Source organism: Bombyx mandarina, chromosome 21 (genome assembly GCF_030267445.1).
Source record: "Bombyx mandarina strain Sakado chromosome 21, ASM3026744v2".
In the NCBI taxonomy this organism is placed as follows: domain Eukaryota; kingdom Metazoa; phylum Arthropoda; class Insecta; order Lepidoptera; family Bombycidae; genus Bombyx; species Bombyx mandarina.
The window spans coordinates 4093434-4113694 of record NC_143227.1 but is presented as its reverse complement, the minus strand read 5'-3'; the positions used below and the strand labels follow the sequence as shown (position 1 = coordinate 4113694).

Genomic DNA, 20261 nt, shown 5'->3' with positions numbered 1-20261 from the left:
AAAAGTTTTCTAGTCTAAAAATGCTTGCAGAATACGCTATACTACAGTGCTATATAGTATAGCAGCGTATACTTAATCAATAATATAACAGTTACAGTGTGAACGTGTCCATAACAATGTGTGGTGCGCGATATTGTTTTGCTATGGGCTACTATTATATTATAGCGTAGTCTGAAAGCAGCTTTATATTTCAAGTATCGTTCTCAAAACGTTTCAATTCTTAAAAGCATTTCTTGATTGCGATTCTGAATATTTTAACAATTATTGAAATAAAAAGTTAAACATTTTTCTGTAAGTACTACGAAGTACCTTTCTAAAACAATGCGGCAATTCAATATAGTATACATATGAGTGTTGTCGACGATTAAGTGAGTACACTAAAATTTATGTCCATATTAATCTGCTTTTTATATTCCTCGTTGCCGGGCACACGTCGTTGTTACGCCACAGTACACGTGCAGCGATTTAATGTTTGAGCCTGAGTGAGACCTCGGGCCATGCGAAATCGAGAGTCCGGCCCAATAGTCTGGCCGTTCACTTTCACTGCCTACAAAGGCTAACGTTTAGAGTTATCTTATTAGTCTGTCCTGTTTGTTACGAGTTCCGTTTCGTCTGATCGCGGTGTTTCTATTGGATTACGTTCTTTATTTGCCATCGTATCGGTGAGTGCTTTTTTATTATTATTCACATTTTGCCCAGTAACAAAACTATTAAAATCAAATGCAAGTTCAAAGTAAGAATGTAACTGTTGTCTAGCGCGTCATCATTATTATTACCTAACTGGTTTCTATCTCGTTGTTAAGTACGCTCGAACCAATTCAGATCAAACGTTTCGTCTCAAATTTGATGCGAACATCTCAAACAATAGAATAATACTATTATTACCAATGATGTTATTAACAGATTACAACATTTCGAACGATCGATTGAATGTCAATAGCGTATCTCATAACTGATTGAACTTTGAATTTCTTCGCTAAAGTACCAATGTTATGTGTCGATGTATAGAGAAGTCTGAGCAATACAATCTTGGCATTTAAAACGATTCACGATTCTACTCGTCGTGTCTTTCCGGTAATATTATGACTGCAAATTCTTGCACTTTGATATTTAGGTATTTCCAGTTAAATCGATAGAAGCTTATGATCGTTGATACATACATAATTGGTAACTCATTTATGTTTCATCGTAGCCCTAAAGCGTTTATTGAGATGTGATTATTCGTCCTTCAAAGCAGAATCTGACAATAGTGTCAGGTGGATGACACCTTGTTAGAGAGGGCGCCCCTTTTGAATTTTACCTTCATTGTGTTGAGATGGGTCGTGCGTATTCTGTTTCAAACGCGCTTTGTGCTAAACCTTGAATAAGAAACACTTAATTGAAATTACCTATATTGTTCAGTCTCGGTAATGTCATAGGATTTGATATTGAAAATCTTATACAAACGCGCCTTTTGTTACACAAGTTTTCTTTTTATCTCAACAGGAGTATACGTTGCTAATTAATTAAATATTTACAAGGACATATAATATTTTGTTGTCGACAGTACCGTGTATTGGACGGAGCTGTCCGGAACATGCCTCTTGGTAGTCTATAATTCACGGTCGAACGATCACTAGAGCGGCTTCGATCGCTCAATGTCAAATCGACTACTCTGCCGCGATCTTGCTCTCACAATGGCCCAACCACAAAGGAATGTAAGTCGTTTTTCTTCGAAAAATGCAATTAGAACAGCCGCATTTCTCTTGTATTGTGCAACAATGGGCAACGTTGTCGGATTTTCAATTTAAGATTGTGCTTTGCCTGTTTCGGTTTTTGTGTTTTGTCGGAGGACATCAGGCCAGCAATCGAATTTGCTCGTTGAGTCGGAAACTGAGATGTTTTTTTCTTTGTTTTGGATATTCTTTTCTCTGTCCTGTTTTGCTTTGACAGAGAAGAAGAATTCTTAAATTAAATTCTGTACAATGTTGCTATGAGTTAATTCCAGACAATATTACTGTATGAAAAAATAATACAAAACTTTAATAGACATTTGCATGTTGAAGGTTACCCGAACTGTATTACCCATTGAAAATATTCCTTTGTTTATGTTTCAAATACCACGCGATTCAACTTGGATGATTTTTTTAATTAAGATTTTTCACTGAATTGGTTTTAAAATGTTTTGTCTTAGAGCTGCTATCATTAAGCTTTTTTTGTTAATTTTATAGCGATCTCAGTGTTAAGCGCCTACCGAAGCCCATAGAGGTCACTACGTGAATGCTGCCAACCACATCGAGGAATGAGATTTTCTTTCCAATTATATTGTATAACTGCTATCCCACCCTGAGACTGGAGCCCATAGGTCCTTTTTGACAGAAATAGGCAGGGTTGTGATTCACAAGATGTCCAATCACCGGTGGCTACCATATTGCAATTTAACTAGAGGTCCCGCAGTAGTCGAAATTCGACTATAATTAATTGGAATTGTAAGTTTGCACACTATTATAATTGTATTGTATACTTCTATAATTACAAATTTTGCCAAGGCTGCACTATAAATTTTTTTTAATAAAGACCTATTCTCAATTTGACCACTGACGTCAAGAACAAAAGTTTGACAATAAATAGTATGCATGCGTGTGTGCGTCAAATACATGGTATCTAGTGTGTGTAATGTTTTCTTTATTACTTTAATGTATCTTTCATGCATTATTTTAAAAAAATATTACCATTGTGCACTTCTTCTCTATATTCTCTATAAGTGTGGAAAATTTCATACTCCTCCGTCCGCGCAATTTTCGTAAAAAGGGATACAAAGTTTTATCTTCACGTATTAATATATAGATTCATGCTCTCTTTCAAATCGAACTACAGGATCTAAGTTTATATTAGCTTAAAGAGGAATCGAAAAGTTTTGGTTCTTTTTAATTAATTGCCGGAATGCCTCTCATAGTTTTCCGAAATGATCCAGAATACTGAATTCAATTGTCCAAATGAGATAGTCAATACCCATCTGAAATTTGTGCGTCCACCATCCGAATCAGCACGTATTGTTTATATAAACGTCAAATAAATAATTTACTTTTTTGGGAGCCGGCTATCTCGCACCGGTCATGGCTGAATTACGAGTGAAATTAAACTCGGGGAACGTAGCTTGCGAAATTCATCCGGCCTTTTGAATAATGCAAACGCTTTATTGGACCGAACGTACGCGCTGTGTGTCCGAACCTATTGTTTTTAATTTAACTGTAAATTAGATGGCGACGCGTCGGGCCTTTAGGCGAACACCCAGGTACAAAGCAATTACGGATCGTTAGCTAACTACCTGACGGATTACCAGAGATTTATGGCCGGATACTGAATACAGGTGTATTGGCTTTAATTGGCGGTATCATAATTTCCAATGGTCGTTTACTATCTGAGATTTTTATTGTGTTTTATAGAGCCTCGATAGTAAGTTTAAGGTCTATAAGTTTTCTATTATTTCATTTTCGAAATGTTTCCGTCGATGCAATTTTCTAGTCGACACATCATAAAGAACAACAGAACGCATGTCGCTAAAATAAAATGAATTATCATGACATTCCGACAATAGATTACCGTTTTTTCGGTGTTGTCGATGTATTTCAATTTTATTTTTTTCACAGAACATTCATCAGCCGTCGGACCATTTAATCTAAACGTCATAAATATATCAGGATCAAAAATTGTATGTGTTTCATGTCGACCCTCATCGAGGTTTGTGCACCGTGAATATACATATGAGAAATGTATTATGGCTTTACGAATTATGTTCGGTATTGTATTGTTTTGTATTCAAATCGATTTGGAATGATTTCTCTATTGACGTCGTCGTCCATCGTACCATCATGTTCTAGAATTTACCTTCCTCGATGGTTGCATGTCTTGCGAAGTGCAGCAGTCTGGTTATGTAGCTCCGGAATCGCCGATGTCCTAGAGCGACGGTAGCTATAAATATAGCTACTATCATTAAAAACATTCTATTATTGTACGGGTAGCACGGCTCACCTTCTCGTATATTCTTCGAGGAAACTAAAATAAACTTCAACTTTAACAAGTAGGATATCATAAAAATTAATAACTACTTAAGTATTTTTATTTTTTATTTAAGAACTTCTTGATTCGTCATTTCATTTATCTATGGTCACAGTGAATACCAGCTGCATAGCTTGGTTCGCGGAATCTAAAACCACAATGACTAGTGATCTTTCCTCGTATTCGATATTTAAAACAGTCCGCTCTTCATCATTTATCCACAATAATGAAATTGCATCAGCTAGGAGCTACCAGAAGACGTCGCTTGAACGGTTTGACGTCCAATTATAAGAATATGAAAGGTTTATAGTTGCATTAATAACAAATATTCTTCTATCACTAGTGCTTATTTCAGTCAGTATGTTAATACGAGAATCATTTATGCGAATGTCATATTGTTGATTGAGGCAAAAGTATGAGGAAGGGATGAGCGACGATTGCCGCGATATTTTCAATGCACTCTTTATGATTTATCACTTTGAATCCATTAAATAACTTTAAATAGTTTATCATCTAATTGATCTTTTAATATATGCGGTCAAAGCCATAGACCTCTTGTTAAGTCTCAAAATGAGGTCAAACTCCGGATTGTGTCAAATGGATCAGCATGAATATTCGTATGACCCAATACTACGTTCAACAAATAGGGACTCTTTTAGTTTGCACGTTTGATTTCTATAAAACGATATTATCTATTCACTGTAGACTAGCTGACCCGGCAGACTTCGTAGTGCCTCAATCGATAAATAAAAGACCTAAACTTTTGTCTAGAATAAACTTAAAACAAAGAAAAGGAATTCGTCCGACGGGGGACACATCAAAGGGAAAACAAAATTGTTATTTTTCTTTAATTCCGAGCATTTTCATATTTATCTACCTTTTAAACGTTCTGTGGACTTCCACAAATAATTCAAGACCAAAATTAGCCAAATCGGTCCAGCCGTTCTTGAGTTTTAGCGAGACTAACAAACAGCAATTCATTTTTATTCATTGTAGATATCATTCGTAAAGTACCGTATTTTAGAAATGGTGTGTTGTTTCTGTGCCCCGGATGGTTTCATCACATCGCAGCGTCTTACTCGTAAGGCTATAAACACTAGCTGACTGAAAATTCAAAGTCTTTTCCGGTGCCTTATTGTTGTGAAACTCTACACTTTGTGTTGTTTCCTTCGATCGAAGCAATTTTACTGGTGCAAAATTGTTTCGTTTTCTCCTCTTTATTCAGTCGCAGCAAATAACTGACAAAAAAACACGATTTTTCCGCTGTATCACGATAAACTTCCGGCATGTCAAAATATCGCATTCCAAACAAAACGTAACGCGTGTTTATCGAAACAAACACGCGTCACCCGGGTAATCTGATCCGCGACAGATACGAACAAAAAGCGGCGTAAATATATCTAAAACACATTACGAGCTGTTCCAACGGGCTAATCCATAATTATCGGCGTAATGTATTGCAACCGCCGCGTTTTGCCCGTACGTCGTTTGTTTGCCAGCGGGTGACTACCGTAATTACAAATTGTGGTCGTGTCTGTTACCGACTATTTGAGCAGCATCGGGTATTTGATAGAAACGACAACGTCCCCTAATTACGTAATACCCTCATTGTTGCATCGGTGGCACGTATTGCTGGGTTACAAGCACCATCCTATCCTTTTTCTACCAAGGATTCGCTTGTTACGTTGTCAAAGTCGTATTTATGTATATCGCGGCGTCCAAAGGCTCGGCTGTAGCATGTGATTGTTGATTCGTGAACTCGTCATCACAGGAATCCATGGTGGGCGTTGAACCGAAGTAAACATTAAAATATGTAGACCTTATGTGTGTACTTTCACTATTTTAATTATATAGGCGCTTAAATTACTCAAACAATTGGAAATTACAGTAATAATTAGTGATTTAGAATCAACGGGGCTTATGTCGGGCCACCTCATACGACCGCTGTCAACAAAATAATAATAATAATAAACATTTAATATAATAATAACATTAATTTAAAAAAAAAAATAAACAAGAATGAAAAATGAAACAAAAGAATGAACGACTTAACGTTCGCCCGTTAAACGCAACTCTATTGGATGCTACCCGCTCTTAATTAATAATATTATTTTATTAGTCGAATACAAAATGATTCAATGTTATCAGAATAAACAGAATAATTCACCGACGATTAAATCAAACAATTTTTTTAAAAATATCACCGCTGATTTCCCTTCTCAAGGTGAATGGTATCTTGCACAGTCCCGTTGCGTTGTCTATGGGCTTCGGAAACCGCCAATGCCGTCATCAGCCTGTCTATCCATACGAGCATTTCACGAAAACAGTAAAACAACACAGCTATATAAGTTATAGCCTTTATCTCGGGAAATGGCTAACGTTAACTCGAAATATACAGCCAGCAATAAAATTAACAGTAAAAACAAAGATACTGTATCACAATAGCAGCGAACTAATCGTTTCAACTCGGGCCCGCTACCTTAAATTTTACAAATTGGTCTTCAACAAACAGTGGAGGTCTAACGGCTTAAAATACGCGCCGGCGCCGAGGGGTTAAGCTAATTTATAATATAGCAGTAAATTATGCAGTGAATGCTTGGGCGAAATTTCTTAATAGCGAACGAAAATGTAGGTGAGGGTCCTCGTGCAGGCGGATGGAGCCAATGGGATCGTGAGCATACAACGTGAGCAACCGGGCATGTATTGTTTCAGGATTTGTTACTTACATTGTTTACGTGCCATAAAATGACTTCGCTAAATTACGTCTCTGCTGTAAGATATAACTGGCTGAAATATTACTATATTTACCTTTAAGAGTCTATTTAGCCTGAATTAATGTGAACTAAAGGTAAATACATGGATACATTCGCTAATAAAGCATGGCTAAGAAATACAACTTATTTATCTATGACCACAAAAAATTTAAGGAAATGAAATCTTTCGATTTTTTTTCAAACGGTACAGAGTTGACTTGTAAAAACTTGACGAAATTATGGTCGCCAGCGGTACGGCTGGATTTTATTTGTGTTAAATACATTGCGTGCACTGCAACAATAGATACAACAAAATTTTCGTCCGCAATTTTTTCTTATCTTCCTTTTTATGTGCAGCTGTCTGAATTGTATATACCAGAAATATGTAGGTAGGTTGAATTTAATTGATAAAGTGAAACATGTAATAAGCAGCTGAACACACTTCCGTTTGTTTGTACAACTGAAATGTTACATCTCGCGTTCGCTTGTGAATTATTCCGTGAATGGGACAGGACCGCAATCAACTAAGGAATTTAGTGGAAGTTCTTTGGCTTGCTTTCTCGCGGTGTTTACTGGCATCCTCTGTTGAGGATCAGTTGAATTTTAGCTTGTTTGATACGAAAATATTTCAATTATAGCAATTGCTGCAGTGCGTTCGCATTCTTGTCCGTTGCTTCGTGAATTAACTTGTTTATAGTTTTTAGGACTATACGTAGAGTACATTTGGTAGGCCACGCGTATTGAAAGAATGAGCTCAAGGTCCACCTGATGTTACGTGGTTACCGGGACCTATAGACATTACAGAGTAATTATGGCCACCTACCTTGAGATTTAAAGTATTGAGTTTAGATTTCGATCGCACACTGCGAAGAATGTTTAAGTATATTTTATTGGAAAAATTTGTACCTGCTGCGGGATTTGAACACCGTCATAGTCGTATCGCTCGGTACGAGTATATCAGGCATGGTAGTCTTTCGGATATAAGACTTCAAAAATTTAAATATACTATTTTTTTATTAATTTTTTTATTACACAGATGGTGGACGAGCTCACAGCCCATCTGGTGTTAAGTGGTTACTGGAGCTCATAGACATCTACAACGTAAATGCGCCACCCACCTTGAGAAATAAGTTCTAAGGTCTCAGTACAACAACAACAACAACGGCTGCCCCACCCTTCAAACCGAAACGCATTACTGCTTCACGGCAGAAATAAGTAGGCGGTAGTACCTACCCGTGTACACTCACAAGAGCTCCTACCACCAGTAATAGCTTCTACCACCAGTAATTATTTGTGATTATTTTTTAAGACAATTCCTGGATCTGGCTTTTTATTTCTGAACGCGCTATTAAAAATAATTACCTGGTTATACAACATGAGTCTCTATCGTAGCGGGTTTCTGTTTGAATATAGAAGGAATCAATTTAATGTTTGATCGCTTCACAGAAGTTTCGCGCTACCAAGACGGTTTTATGTTGAGTAATTCGAGATTTATCCAAGCTTTATTTGGAATTCATTCGCGTGTTTTAAACTGGAGCATTTCCTTTCCATTAGAATTCATTGTCCAAGGCTTAGTCAGGACTTAAACAATTGTTTCTCAAGCTCGCCTTCCTTAGTAAGGCTTACCTGTCTTAACCTATTTAAGATCAGCACTAAACGTTTTTGCTAAACGTAGTAGCTTTATTTACTGTGTGATGTTTAATCCTAAGATTTCGAATCATTCTGGAACAACGGTCGGGGAACTTCTATAATTATTACCCCAAAATATTTTTGTGTAAGTTGATATTGCCCCATGGCGAAGAACAAAAAAAACGAAATCGCTTCTTTTTAGTATCTTTCATATTATAGACCCCATGATAATTTTGAAAAGAAAACAATAACTAAAAATTTTACGATTCTAAAGAAGTTTCATTTCATTACTTTTTACTCACAAAAGTTTTCATTTTTATCCTCCAAAATTTCAGTTTTACCCCATTTGGGGTAATTTACCGCTGTTCTAGAACATGCGTTACTGTGGGACTAAAAAAAGGAATTATTAATATTTGCTTAATCCCTATTGTCAAGTTCAATTGAATACATTTAAACTTAATCCCTATTGTCAAGTTCAATTGAATACATTTAAACCTGACAAAACATAATTCGCAGGTGAATGATACATATCTAACAAAAACTGTAATAGGTTCGTCCTTCATAGATTTCCATCAAGACGGAAATACGAGAGTATCGTGTCTGAAATTGCTTCCAAGAAAGAAAAAAAAGGGAAAATAAGGCGACATCCGGAGGAGGCGGTGGTTATTACGTTAATGCGAGACTAAACTTGATTGATGACGCCTCGGGCTGGTGAAACCATAGGCCTCCAGGGTGTCGTGTCTGACGGTGTTTATATACAAATACTTTTTAAAGGATACCTCTTAATCGCCACGGGAAATGGAAGGGATGCTATTTATTATAATAATAATAATAAATTTTATTTCAGAATTAAATTCCATATGAAGTGTTAGTAATACAAAATCTTAAAAAGCAGTACATTTTATTTATTTTACATTGACCATGGCTGGTTTTGAGCCAACATGGACTTCATTCCAGTGCCTCAGTATAGGGCAGCACTAGCGACTCCCTATCGGGGCCAGGAGGCTGTTCGGGCTTCCCGGATGAGGATGTGGATTAGGTTACCCGAGGGAAAGTCGACTTGTCTTGAATCCAATAACAATAAGCAACAAAGTTAGTCATAAGACCATAGTGGACTTAGATTCCGACCAGTCACCTGGCGCAAAGCTGGAGACGATGACAGCTAAACAGGCACCTAACCAGAAACTAATAAGAGTTTCAATCGAGAGAAGCTCATTTCACTGTGTACCAGTTATAAATGGGCCGTAATGGCTCGCACGGGTAGATACCACCACCCTGCCTATTTCTACCGTGAAGCAGAAATGCGTTTCGGTTTGAAGGTTTCGGTTTGAACTTATATCACGAGGTGGGTGGCGCATTTACGTTATAGATGTCTATGGGCTCCAGTAACCACTTAACACGAGGTGGGCTGTGAGTTCGCCCACCCGTCTAAGCAATAAATAAGAAAAAAAACTATTACTTCCGCGTAATCCGTACCCTATTTTTTTAAACCATCAGGACAGCTCCTTCTATTCCATATTCTTCCATTGGTTTCGCCTTTGAGCAGCACATGTCAACGGACCAACGCAATAGTTGAGGACCGAACGGATCTGGTCTATCTAGAGCATCTGGCTCCTATTTTCTATGACGGTTACGGTTTTTGAAAGTTTTTATTGAATTTACGCGTTATCTTAAACATTCCAGAGCGAATTGTGAATAGAAACTGGTTGTTATAGGAACTTAAATGAAGCACTGTAAGTACCATTATCTTTCCGTTATATTTGTGCATTTAAAATGACTCGGTCGAAGATAACCTAAAGTCGTATTGTACGTTTCACGGAACCAATGCATAAGTCATTGTATTCTAAAAATATACTTATTATTGATTCTTCTTCAAGGGCTATATAGCGGTTCATTCGTATTTCGTTTTCAAAGCGAGCATGGAAGCGCGATATTTTCTTTTGTTACAATAATCCAGTGCCAAACGACAATAGGCTACAGGAAACATTAAATCAATGTGCCCGGACGAATGTTCGTTTCGTCAATCTCGGTAAGTTCCAGTACACACTATGATAATTCCTTGGCGTTACCGAGGTCTTGCGTTGTGATGTCTTTTAGGTACGGCAATATCTTTATTTATTTCGTACTAGCTGACCCGGCAGACTTCGTAGTGCCTCAATCGATATATAAAAGACCTAAACTTTTGTATAAAACAAACTTAAAACAAACAAAAGGAATCCGTCCGACGGGTGACACATTAATGGAAAAACAAAATTGTTATTTTTATTTAATTCCGAGCATTTTCATATTTATCTTCACCTTTTAAACCTTCTCTGGACTTCCACAAATAATTCAAGACCAAAATCAGCCAAATCGGTCTAGCCGTTCTCGACGGGGTGGGGTGGCGCTGGCGGTGTCTCTTGACATCGCCAACGCATTTAACACTCTGCCCTGGACCGTGATAGGGGGGGCACTGGAGAGGCATGGAGTGCCCCTCTACCTCCGCCGGCTGGTTGGGTCCTATTTGGGGGCCAGGTCGGTCGTATGTACCGGGTACGGTGGGACCCTTCATCGTTTTCCGGTCGTGCGTGGTGTTCCGCAGGGGTCGGTTCTCGGCCCCCTCTTGTGGAATATCGGGTACGACTGGGTGCTGAGGGGCGCCCTCCTCCCGGGCCTCCGCGTTATTTGTTACGCGGACGACACGTTGGTCGTGGCCCGGGGGGATGATTTTAGGGAGTCTGCCCGTCTCGCCACAGCGGGAGTGGCCCTCGTCGTCGGAAGGATAAGGAGGCTGGGTCTCGACGTGGCGCTCAGTAAATCCGAGGCTCTGTGGTTTCACGGGCCGCGGAGGGCGCCACCAGTTGACACCCACATCGTGGTTGGAGGCGTCCGGATAGGGGTCGGGGTGCAGTTGAAGTACCTCGGCCTCGTGTTGGACAGCCGGTGGGCCTTTCGTGCTCACTTTGCGGAGCTGGTCCCCCGATTGATGAGGACGGCCGGTTCTTTGAGCCGGCTGCTCCCGAATATTGGGGGACCGGATCAGGTTGTGCGCCGCCTCTACGCGGGGGTGGTGCGATCGATGGCCCTGTACGGTGCACCTGTGTGGGCTGAGCCGCGCAACCGGGCCACTATGGCTCGGTTCCTGCGCCGGCCGCAGCGCACCGTTGCCATCAGGGTCATCCGCGGATATCGCACCGTCTCCTTCGAGGCGGCGTGTGTTTTGGCGGGGACGCCGCCATGGGAGCTGGAGGCGGAGTCGCTCGCTGCCGACTATCGGTGGCGCAGCGAGCTTCGTGCTCGGGGCGTGGCGCGTCTCCCCGAAAGTGAGCTGCGGGCGCGGAAGGCCCATTCTCGGCGGTCCGTGCTCGAGTCGTGGTCGAGACGATTGGCCAACCCCACGTGGGGGCTACGGACCGTCGAGGCGGTTTACCCAGTCTTTGATGACTGGGTGAATCGTGGCGAAGGACGTCTCACCTTTCGTCTGGTGCAGGTGCTGACCGGGCACGGATGCTTCGGGAAGTACCTGCGCCGGATAGGGGCTGAGCCGACGACGAGGTGTCACCATTGTGGACACGACCTGGACACGGCGGAGCATACGCTCGCTGTCTGCCCCGCGTGGGAGGTGCAGCGCCGTGTCCTGGTCGCAAAGATAGGACCTGACTTGTCGCTGCCTGGCGTCGTGGCGTCGATGCTTGGCAGCGATGAGTCATGGAAGGCTATGCTCGACTTCTGCGAGTGCACCATCTCGCAGAAGGAGGCGGCGGGGCGAGTGAGGGAAAGCTCTCCTCACTACGCAGAAACCCGCCGCCGCCGAGCAGGGGGTCGGGACCGGGGTCGTATCCGTGACCTGGCCCCCTAAGAGCTAGGGGTCCCACCCGTTTTGTGCGGGGAGAGACCCAGACGTGGGGTGGCGTGCTTGGCACGCTCACCCGCAATAGGAAGCCGGGTGATGGTAGACCGCGTTCCCCCGACCGCTCTGGGGGAAGGTGTAACGCGGCGCCATCAAAGCGGGCTCTCGGCCCGCTGAACGAGGGAACCGGTGGTCGTGTCGCTGGCGGCCACCGGTCCGGCGTCCGTGGGACGGTGGGATGGATGTAATGTGCTCTGCGTCAACCCTGTCCCGCCGTTTCAATAGCCCCGACTGGGCTCCGGCCCGGTCCGAGGTAGGGCGCCGGTTGTGAGCGGCAGGAGTTTTTAGTGGGTTCAACTCCCACATACCCCACCTGCGGCGCGGGTGGGGATCCGGCGATTTTCTCCTGTGGAAAAAAAAAAAAAAAAAAGCCGTTCTCGAGTTTTAGCGAGACTAACGAACAGCAATTCATTTTTATAGATAGATAGTATGTTGGTATTTGGCTATTCATATCGAATTCACAGTACGAGTTTGAAAAAAAATTACGCTACACTATTATCTTGTTATAGGTTTGCGAATGGCCTGCATTATATCTATCGTTTATCGCTAATGAATTTGAAAGGGAAATGTACTGAAATATAAACTTGTATTAAAAATCAGAAGAAGAACCATTTAAAAAAAATTACAGTTGGGACACGTTTACAGAGACTTAAAACAATGACTCACGCACACCATGTCCACGACTACCTTCTCTCACGAACGCCACCGATCGAATGAATGTTTCGAGCAAAGGCGTTGCTATTTATAGGCACCTGGCGCGATGACGTGACTCTCGCCCCACCGCCTGACGTCACTGAGTAGAGGGGCCGGGTAGTGACAAATTCTCTAAGACGGCCTCTCCTGACAGCTGAACGGCCTCGTCAGCTTGGTTCCCTTCAGGCTGGTCTCCCTCGACCACCCCAACCTGGTCTTCCTGTTTCTCTTCACCATGGGACTCATTCTCATTGGATAAGTTCCCATTGTGTTCATCGTCATTCAAAACAGAAAACTCTTAGTAAGCTGCTCAATGTTTGTTCTTGCTATTATTAGCAGTCACCCACTCCAACCAGACCACAAGTGTGCACTTCAAGTGATCATATCAGAATAGGTGGCCACCAATATCCGTATACGTTAGGCACATACGGTATAGAAAAACGCTTAAAGTTAATTGTTTCGCCAATGAATGAGTCCGGATTCTCAGACACTGAGTAAACAATCACTTGCGTCATTGTCAATTGCCAAATGCCAACAAACATTGAAACATAACCGTTAGCATTACCATCCAATAACCACTATCGGGGTTTTTAGAGGGCACTATCAACTACGAAGCGTTGCCACAATGTCGGGGCAGAACAACAGCCACAATGTCGGGGCATTGCCACAATGTCGGGGCATTGCCACAATGTCGGGGCAAAACAACAGCCACAATGTCGGGGCATTGCCACAATGTCGGGGCATTGCCACAATGTCGGGGCAAAACAACAGCCACAATGTCGGGGCATTGCCACAATGTCGGGGCAAAACAACAGCCACAATGTCGGGGCATTGCCATAATGTCGGGGCAAAACAACAGCCACAATGTCGGGGCATTGCCACAATGTCGGGGCAAAACAACAGCCACAATGTCGGGGCATTGCCACAATGTCGGGGCAAAACAACAGCCACAATGTCGGGGCAAAACAACAGCCACAATGTCGGGGCAAAACAACAGCCACAATGTCGGGGCAAAACAACAGCCACAATGTCGGGGCATTGCCACAATGTCGGGGCAAAACAACAGCCAGCGGCACGCGAGCAGTGCGCGCAGTCTGCACGCCAAAAGTAGGCAGCGGCACGCCAGCAGTGCGCGCATTGCAAGGTGCTGATCAGTAGGGGCGCCACCAGCAGGCCCTCTGCGCCTCTGCGCGCCTCGGCCGGCACGCACCACCACTGCCTCTGGAGACCACTCACCACGCCAGGGCACCATGTGTGGCGGGCGTCCCGCTCGACCGTACTGACCGGATCGTAGTAAACCGAAAAACTGAACCATAACAATCATTGACAACACAAGGTCAAAAAATAATCAGAAACTATAACAACTCATATCGTATAAAACGTTCTTGGCCTGGCTGTCTGCGCAGCTAGTGTCATTTATGCCACCCATAACATTACTACAAATGATAAAACCAATACACATCACTTCACAATATAGAGTCAGCGACTCCCAGGTCATTACTAGACCAACACAACAATAGTCTCCTTTGAGACCAAGGTATCCGCTATACCACCAGAAGCTGCAGGGCAGATATCTGTTGTCTTGCGTTTTGTGATGTTCAGAATGAGCTGTAATCTCAAAAGTTCAATTGACCATTTTGCCAACACAGTCCCGTCTACTTGTTTGATATTACGCGTCACTGCTGACAACTAGTGCCCGAACCCTACAAGGACTCGGCCTAACCTGACCTCCAAAAATGAAATCAAATCGTGAGTAGATTAGCGTTCGCGGCTTTAACCTGAGGGCCCATTATGCCCCGTATCACTATTAAAGTTCCAAGTTCTATCAGAAGTAACCCATTCACCTAGACACACCTTTGCGTCTCCCTTTGAGCAATTTGCCACACGTGACAGAGTCTCATGGTCGGTCCACCCGTTTAAATCCTTTGCACGGGCCACCTCCTCGTACCACGGCTCGATATTGTTAATATTAGGGTCGAAGTTTGATACAAAATAATTCTGTGATCTTATAAGCTGGACTGCCTTTACGGCATCGATAATCGCTTGAGCAAGCGAGGGGGTCTCTGAACTGCGCAGGGCTGAGTCAGACATACGTCCCCGGTCCGCGAGGCTAGATGCTACAGGCACTGTCGAGCTCGCACAATTACTTTCAATCCTAGGTTTCTTGGGACAATGATGGCCTACTTTCCCGCACGTACAGCAAGTCAATCGATCGTATTTAACATCACGTTTACGTGAATTGAACGTGTTAGTGTTTGGTGGGCAAACAGGATTGCTAGGAGCAGGTGCACCCTTAGGTTTTACACATATACCGACAAAAATTCGACCAAATTCTTTGACTGCAGCTTAGCGTTGACCGTCGCCGCTTTTACTTGAGGATCGGAAATGCCTCGAATCACTATGGCGGTTTTTAATTCGTCCGAAAGCCCCTTGACGATGTTTAAACGTAAAAGAGACTTTCGTGCGTACTCTGCATACGTGGTGAATTTGTTGGAGCTTGTGCTCATTACGTCATAAAGGACAGTGGCCATATCAACCTCACGTGGACACAACGATCTAAACTCTGCTTTAAAATTTGTCCACGTGCGGTCTCCGGTCACCCACTCATCTAACCAAGTTTTAGCATCACCACGTAAACAACCACCAATTCGCCTTAGGCATTCGCGATCGTCCCAACGATTTAATTCGCGAGCTCGATCTACTTCCGTACACCACGTGTCAAATTCATGGACACTAGGGTCAAAGTTTGAGATGTAATAATGCTTAGATCTTACTTGAAGCAATGAAGAAAGTGCACCAACAATCCTGTCCGCCGTGCCAACGCTCGCATCACGCAGCGCCTTGGAAGCTTGGCCCGTTCCGTGCGTCTCCGCATCAGCCACGGACACCTCGTTGGCCCCCGAAGCCGACGTCGGAGTGCGCCCTCCAGCGCTCGGATGCAGTAACGGAGTCGACGTTAATGGTGTCGTAACCGGCAACCGGCCCTCGATGATGCGGAAGCGTGCGAAAGATCTTGTTAGGACCGCGCCTCTCGAAAGTTCGGCAGGGCAGCCGTCCCAGCTTCAGTCTGCTCCCACGATGTGAGGCTGCACCATGTGTGGCGGGCGTCCCGCTCGACCGTCCTGATAGATAATCCAAAGGCATCATAGCAGCAGGCCGCAGATCGAGTGGCATCGCCCTCTGCATTACTGCCAGTCGTACGGCACCGTGAAGTTGGCGGCTCGCGAGCATCACGTGCAGTGTGCACACGAGCAGTACGTGCGGTATGCACGCCAGAAACAGGCGAGCGCGCGCAGGCAGCGGCACGCGAGCAACACGCGCAGTCTGCACGCAAGAAGTGAGAGCGCGCGCAGTATGCACGTCTGAAGCAGGCGAGCGCGCGCAGCCAGCGGCACGCGAGCAACACGTGTAGTATGCACGCCAAAAGTAGATGAGCGCGCGCAGGCAGCGGCACGCGAGCAACACGTGCAGTATGCACGCCAAAAGTAGATGAGCGCGCGCAGGCAGCGGTACGCGAGCAGTGCGCGCATTTTGCACGCCAGAAGTAGGCAAACGCGCACAGTTACGGCACGCGAGCAACACGCGCAGTCTGCACGCAAGAAGTGAGAGCGCGCGCAGTATGCACGTCTGAAGCAGGCGAGCGCGCGCAGCCAGCGGCACGCGAGCAACACGTGTAGTATGCACGCCAAAAGTAGATGAGCGCGCGCAGGCAGCGGCACGCGAGCAACACGTGCAGTATGCACGCCAAAAGTAGATGGGCGCGCGTAGGCAACGGCACGTCGCTTGCGTGCTACTGCCGCAGGAACCATTGAGGGGCCCGAGCTGGCGACAATGCCCGTGAGGCACCATCCTCACCATTGGGTAAGGTCCACGGATTGAGAAAAGTATGAAAGCATCAAAGTAAGCAGTAATTGTAAAACAAAACAAAGTTCAGAGTTTTACTCTACTGTGGGCTATTTGAGTCCTTTATCCCACTTCTGATATTAAAAATCAGAAGAAGAACCATTTAAAAAAAATTACAGTTGGGACACGTTTACAGAGACTTAAAACAATGACTCACGCACACCATGTCCACGACTACCTTCTCTCACGAACGCCACCGATCGAATGAATGTTTCGAGCAAAGGCGTTGCTATTTATAGGCACCTGGCGCGATGACGTGACTCTCGCCCCACCGCCTGACGTCACTGAGTAGAGGGGCCGGGTAGTGACAAATTCTCTAAGACTTGTTAAAAAAGTGAACAATGATTCTCTTTTTAATTAGATAATGCATTAATTCCTTTATTGCAACAGATAAAGAGAGAATAAGGCCGTTATTGTACTTACGTGTGCAATATAATATGATTACGTAAATCGCGTTAAATGTACGTGACGAAATGACGCACGTTTGTTTAAAAACCTAAATTTGTTTTGTTTAAACGTTTGTTTAAAAACCTAAATTGATATAGGTAATTACGTTTTTGAGTTATTACTCTTAAAGAGTCCGTGGCTTATTTTTGTGTATTTTTTATTTTATTTTAAACTCGTAATAAATGTAATTTGATATATTTTTCTTGCTATAGGTAAACGGAGGTCAGTTAAAGTCTCAGCCAGTGTCAATTGTTCGTGGATTCCGCAAATTAATCTTGAGACGTGACGTCGTAGTTTTCATTGTATTATACGTTACGGCTTTCGCAGTATTTAGTAGACGCATTACTGTTACTAGTACCTACCGTTAAAACTGAGGGAAAATTTGAAGGGGACTGCTGACCAGGTAGGATGAAGAAATAATTTTTTCAGCAATAACTGAAGTTGCTTTCCCGTAGCCTCTGGTGAATAACCGGACAGTTTATTATTGGTCGTTGTTTCATAGTCGCTAAGGAGACCGGCGTACTCGTGTCAGGCGATGCTAGCCAGTGTTCAAATCTTCAAATCATGCCTGCCTGCTATGTATATTTCTGTGGAAAAGCGTAATTTATATGCGTTCGCGAACGACTCCCAAGATGATGAAATAAAAATTAAACCTGCAAAACTTGTACTTAATTAATAATGGCAGCGCGTATTTGTAAGCGCCTAACTCTGAAGGAGGTTCGACATTGGCCCGAAAAGTGAAAACGAGGGTACGGGTAAGCTTGCACGATTAAGTACCATCATCTTTGTAGTTCTGTACGTGGTAATCGAAATTCAATTATAACCTGATATACCACGAGATTTAGATTTTTTAAAATATTGTTACTATTAGGTATACCTTTCGTCTTTTTTTTCTTACTGGTGGTAGGACCTCTTGTGAGTCCGCGCGGATAGGTACCACCGCCCTGCTTATTTCTGCCGTGAAGCAGTAATGCGTTTCGGTTTGAAGGGTGGGGTAGCCGTTGTAACTATACTGAGACTTTAGAACTTGTATCTCAAGGTGGGTGGCGCGTCTACGTTGTAGATGTCTATGGGCTCCAGTAACCACTTAACATCAGGTGGGCTGTGAGCTCGTCCACCCATCTAAGCAATAAAAAAAAAAAAAAAAAAAAATCTTATTGATAGAGAAAGACAAGAAACTATTTTCAAATTGCTTTATTGATAAAAATGACGGTCGACAATAATATAATGTTCTTACGTATGTATGAAGGCCCTCGCTCAGTGTTGCTGGCATACCCCTTTTTTTTTCCTACCTAAGCTGATGGTCTTGAGAGACCATTTCCCCGTAACCTTAACCAGTAGGTGAGTTCACGGGGCTCAAACCTGACGAAGCATAACATAGCCCTCTAAGGTCAATTTAGGTAGGAAAAAAAAACGAAAGCAAACCTTGTGAGTTAATTATACGTATCTGCTTTGAACATAATATAAAGACAATAGGTAAAAGTGTATTCGTATTCGAAGACAGAATCTTCTGCTCGAATAATAAAACGGTTAATCGCGAACAAAGCCGTAATACGAGTATTGTTAAGCGGGCTCCACGCTGCGGACTAATTAGTTCATGATGCAGAGCCAGTAATGGACCGGCCGTGTTCGGGCGACGAACACTAGTCCAGGCACTCGTACCTACATTCAACTAGATCTATCTATTATAGTCTGGGCTGTTGTGAACACCTGATATGGGCGGGCTTTGTGCGGGTGCTATAGCATATCTAATCCCTTCATTCCAAAAGCTTCTAACTAGAGTTTCTGTAATTCGAGTTTGATTTTCGAGTGTGGTATTATTAACACATTCGCGGTGTTACGATATTTTGGCATTTCACTTTATAATTGCGCAAGCATTCATAATACACCAGATTTCGGTATTACGGTATTGGTTAAAATACTTAATACTAAGGGATGAATGTAAACTATTTCTTTGTCAATTATTCGAAATTGTTGAATGAAAATTTGTTGACCGTTTTATTAAAATGTTGGAAGCTCTTTTTATGTCTTGATCTTCAGAAAATAAGACAGAGAATTGAATGCACAAAAGCCTAGATCATGGCAGCGAATGTGTGGCGAATGGCATAACAAAAATTAGAAACGACATTCCTATGCGCAAAACCAGATTGGCAATACAATGAATGTCAAAAGTTTCGTTCACGCGTGTATGACGTTTTTATAATGGCCGTCGTCTATATGCAATATCAATTAGGTGATTACTTAGCTCATCGTTAAAGTACAGACCGACAATACGGCGGTAGAGAGGCGCATGCCGATGTGGTTACTTGCCGTCCTTGTACCATTACACGTTCCACTTACAAATACAAGATTAGATAGGTACGCACGCGTGCACATAGCGTTCGCTTTGATACAAATACGCGTCACAAGAGAACAACAATCGGTGTGCTATTACAATAAACAAATGCTTATCAGCTAATTCGGTTCACAATTTAATAATTACTCGAACATGAAAACGATAATTTCGGTTTTTTTTTTTATTATTTCCTACCTATGCTAATAGCCTTGAGAGGCAGAATCTACCACCGGATCGGAAACGCGACCCACTGAGAAGATCCGGCGAGAAACTCAGTGGGCTGTTGTCTGTGGGTTAATTCGCTCGTCGACGGGTTCGACGAGGACGGTGACCGGAATTTCGGTCGAAGCATTTGTTATTGCCCTTGTATTAAATATTGTTTTTTATTTATTTACTTTTTATTGCTTAGATGGGTGGACGAGCTCACAGCCCACCTGGTGTTAAGTGGTTACTGGAGCCCATAGACATCTACAACGTAAATGCGCCACCCACCTTGAGATATAAGTTCTAAGGTCTCAAATAACGGCTGCCCCGCCCTTCAAACCGAAATGCATTACTGCTTCACGGCGGAAAT

General features: G+C 43.0%; 2 protein-coding genes across 2 annotated transcripts in view; one reads left to right on the top strand and one right to left on the bottom strand.

Annotated features, from left to right (window-relative positions):
• Window positions 1-20261, top strand: part of LOC114244349 (furin-like protease 2) — a 282788-nt gene that overhangs the window by 72037 nt on the left and 190490 nt on the right. The gene's annotated exons all lie outside the window — the stretch shown is intronic.
• LOC149500437 (uncharacterized) lies at window positions 15303-16188 on the bottom strand. The gene is made up of 2 exons (XM_089736580.1): window positions 16121-16188; window positions 15303-16014 (listed from the first exon to the last, which is right to left on the bottom strand). Exons 1-2 carry the CDS (start codon window positions 16186-16188, stop codon window positions 15303-15305), a joined length of 780 nt encoding a protein of 259 aa, XP_089592706.1.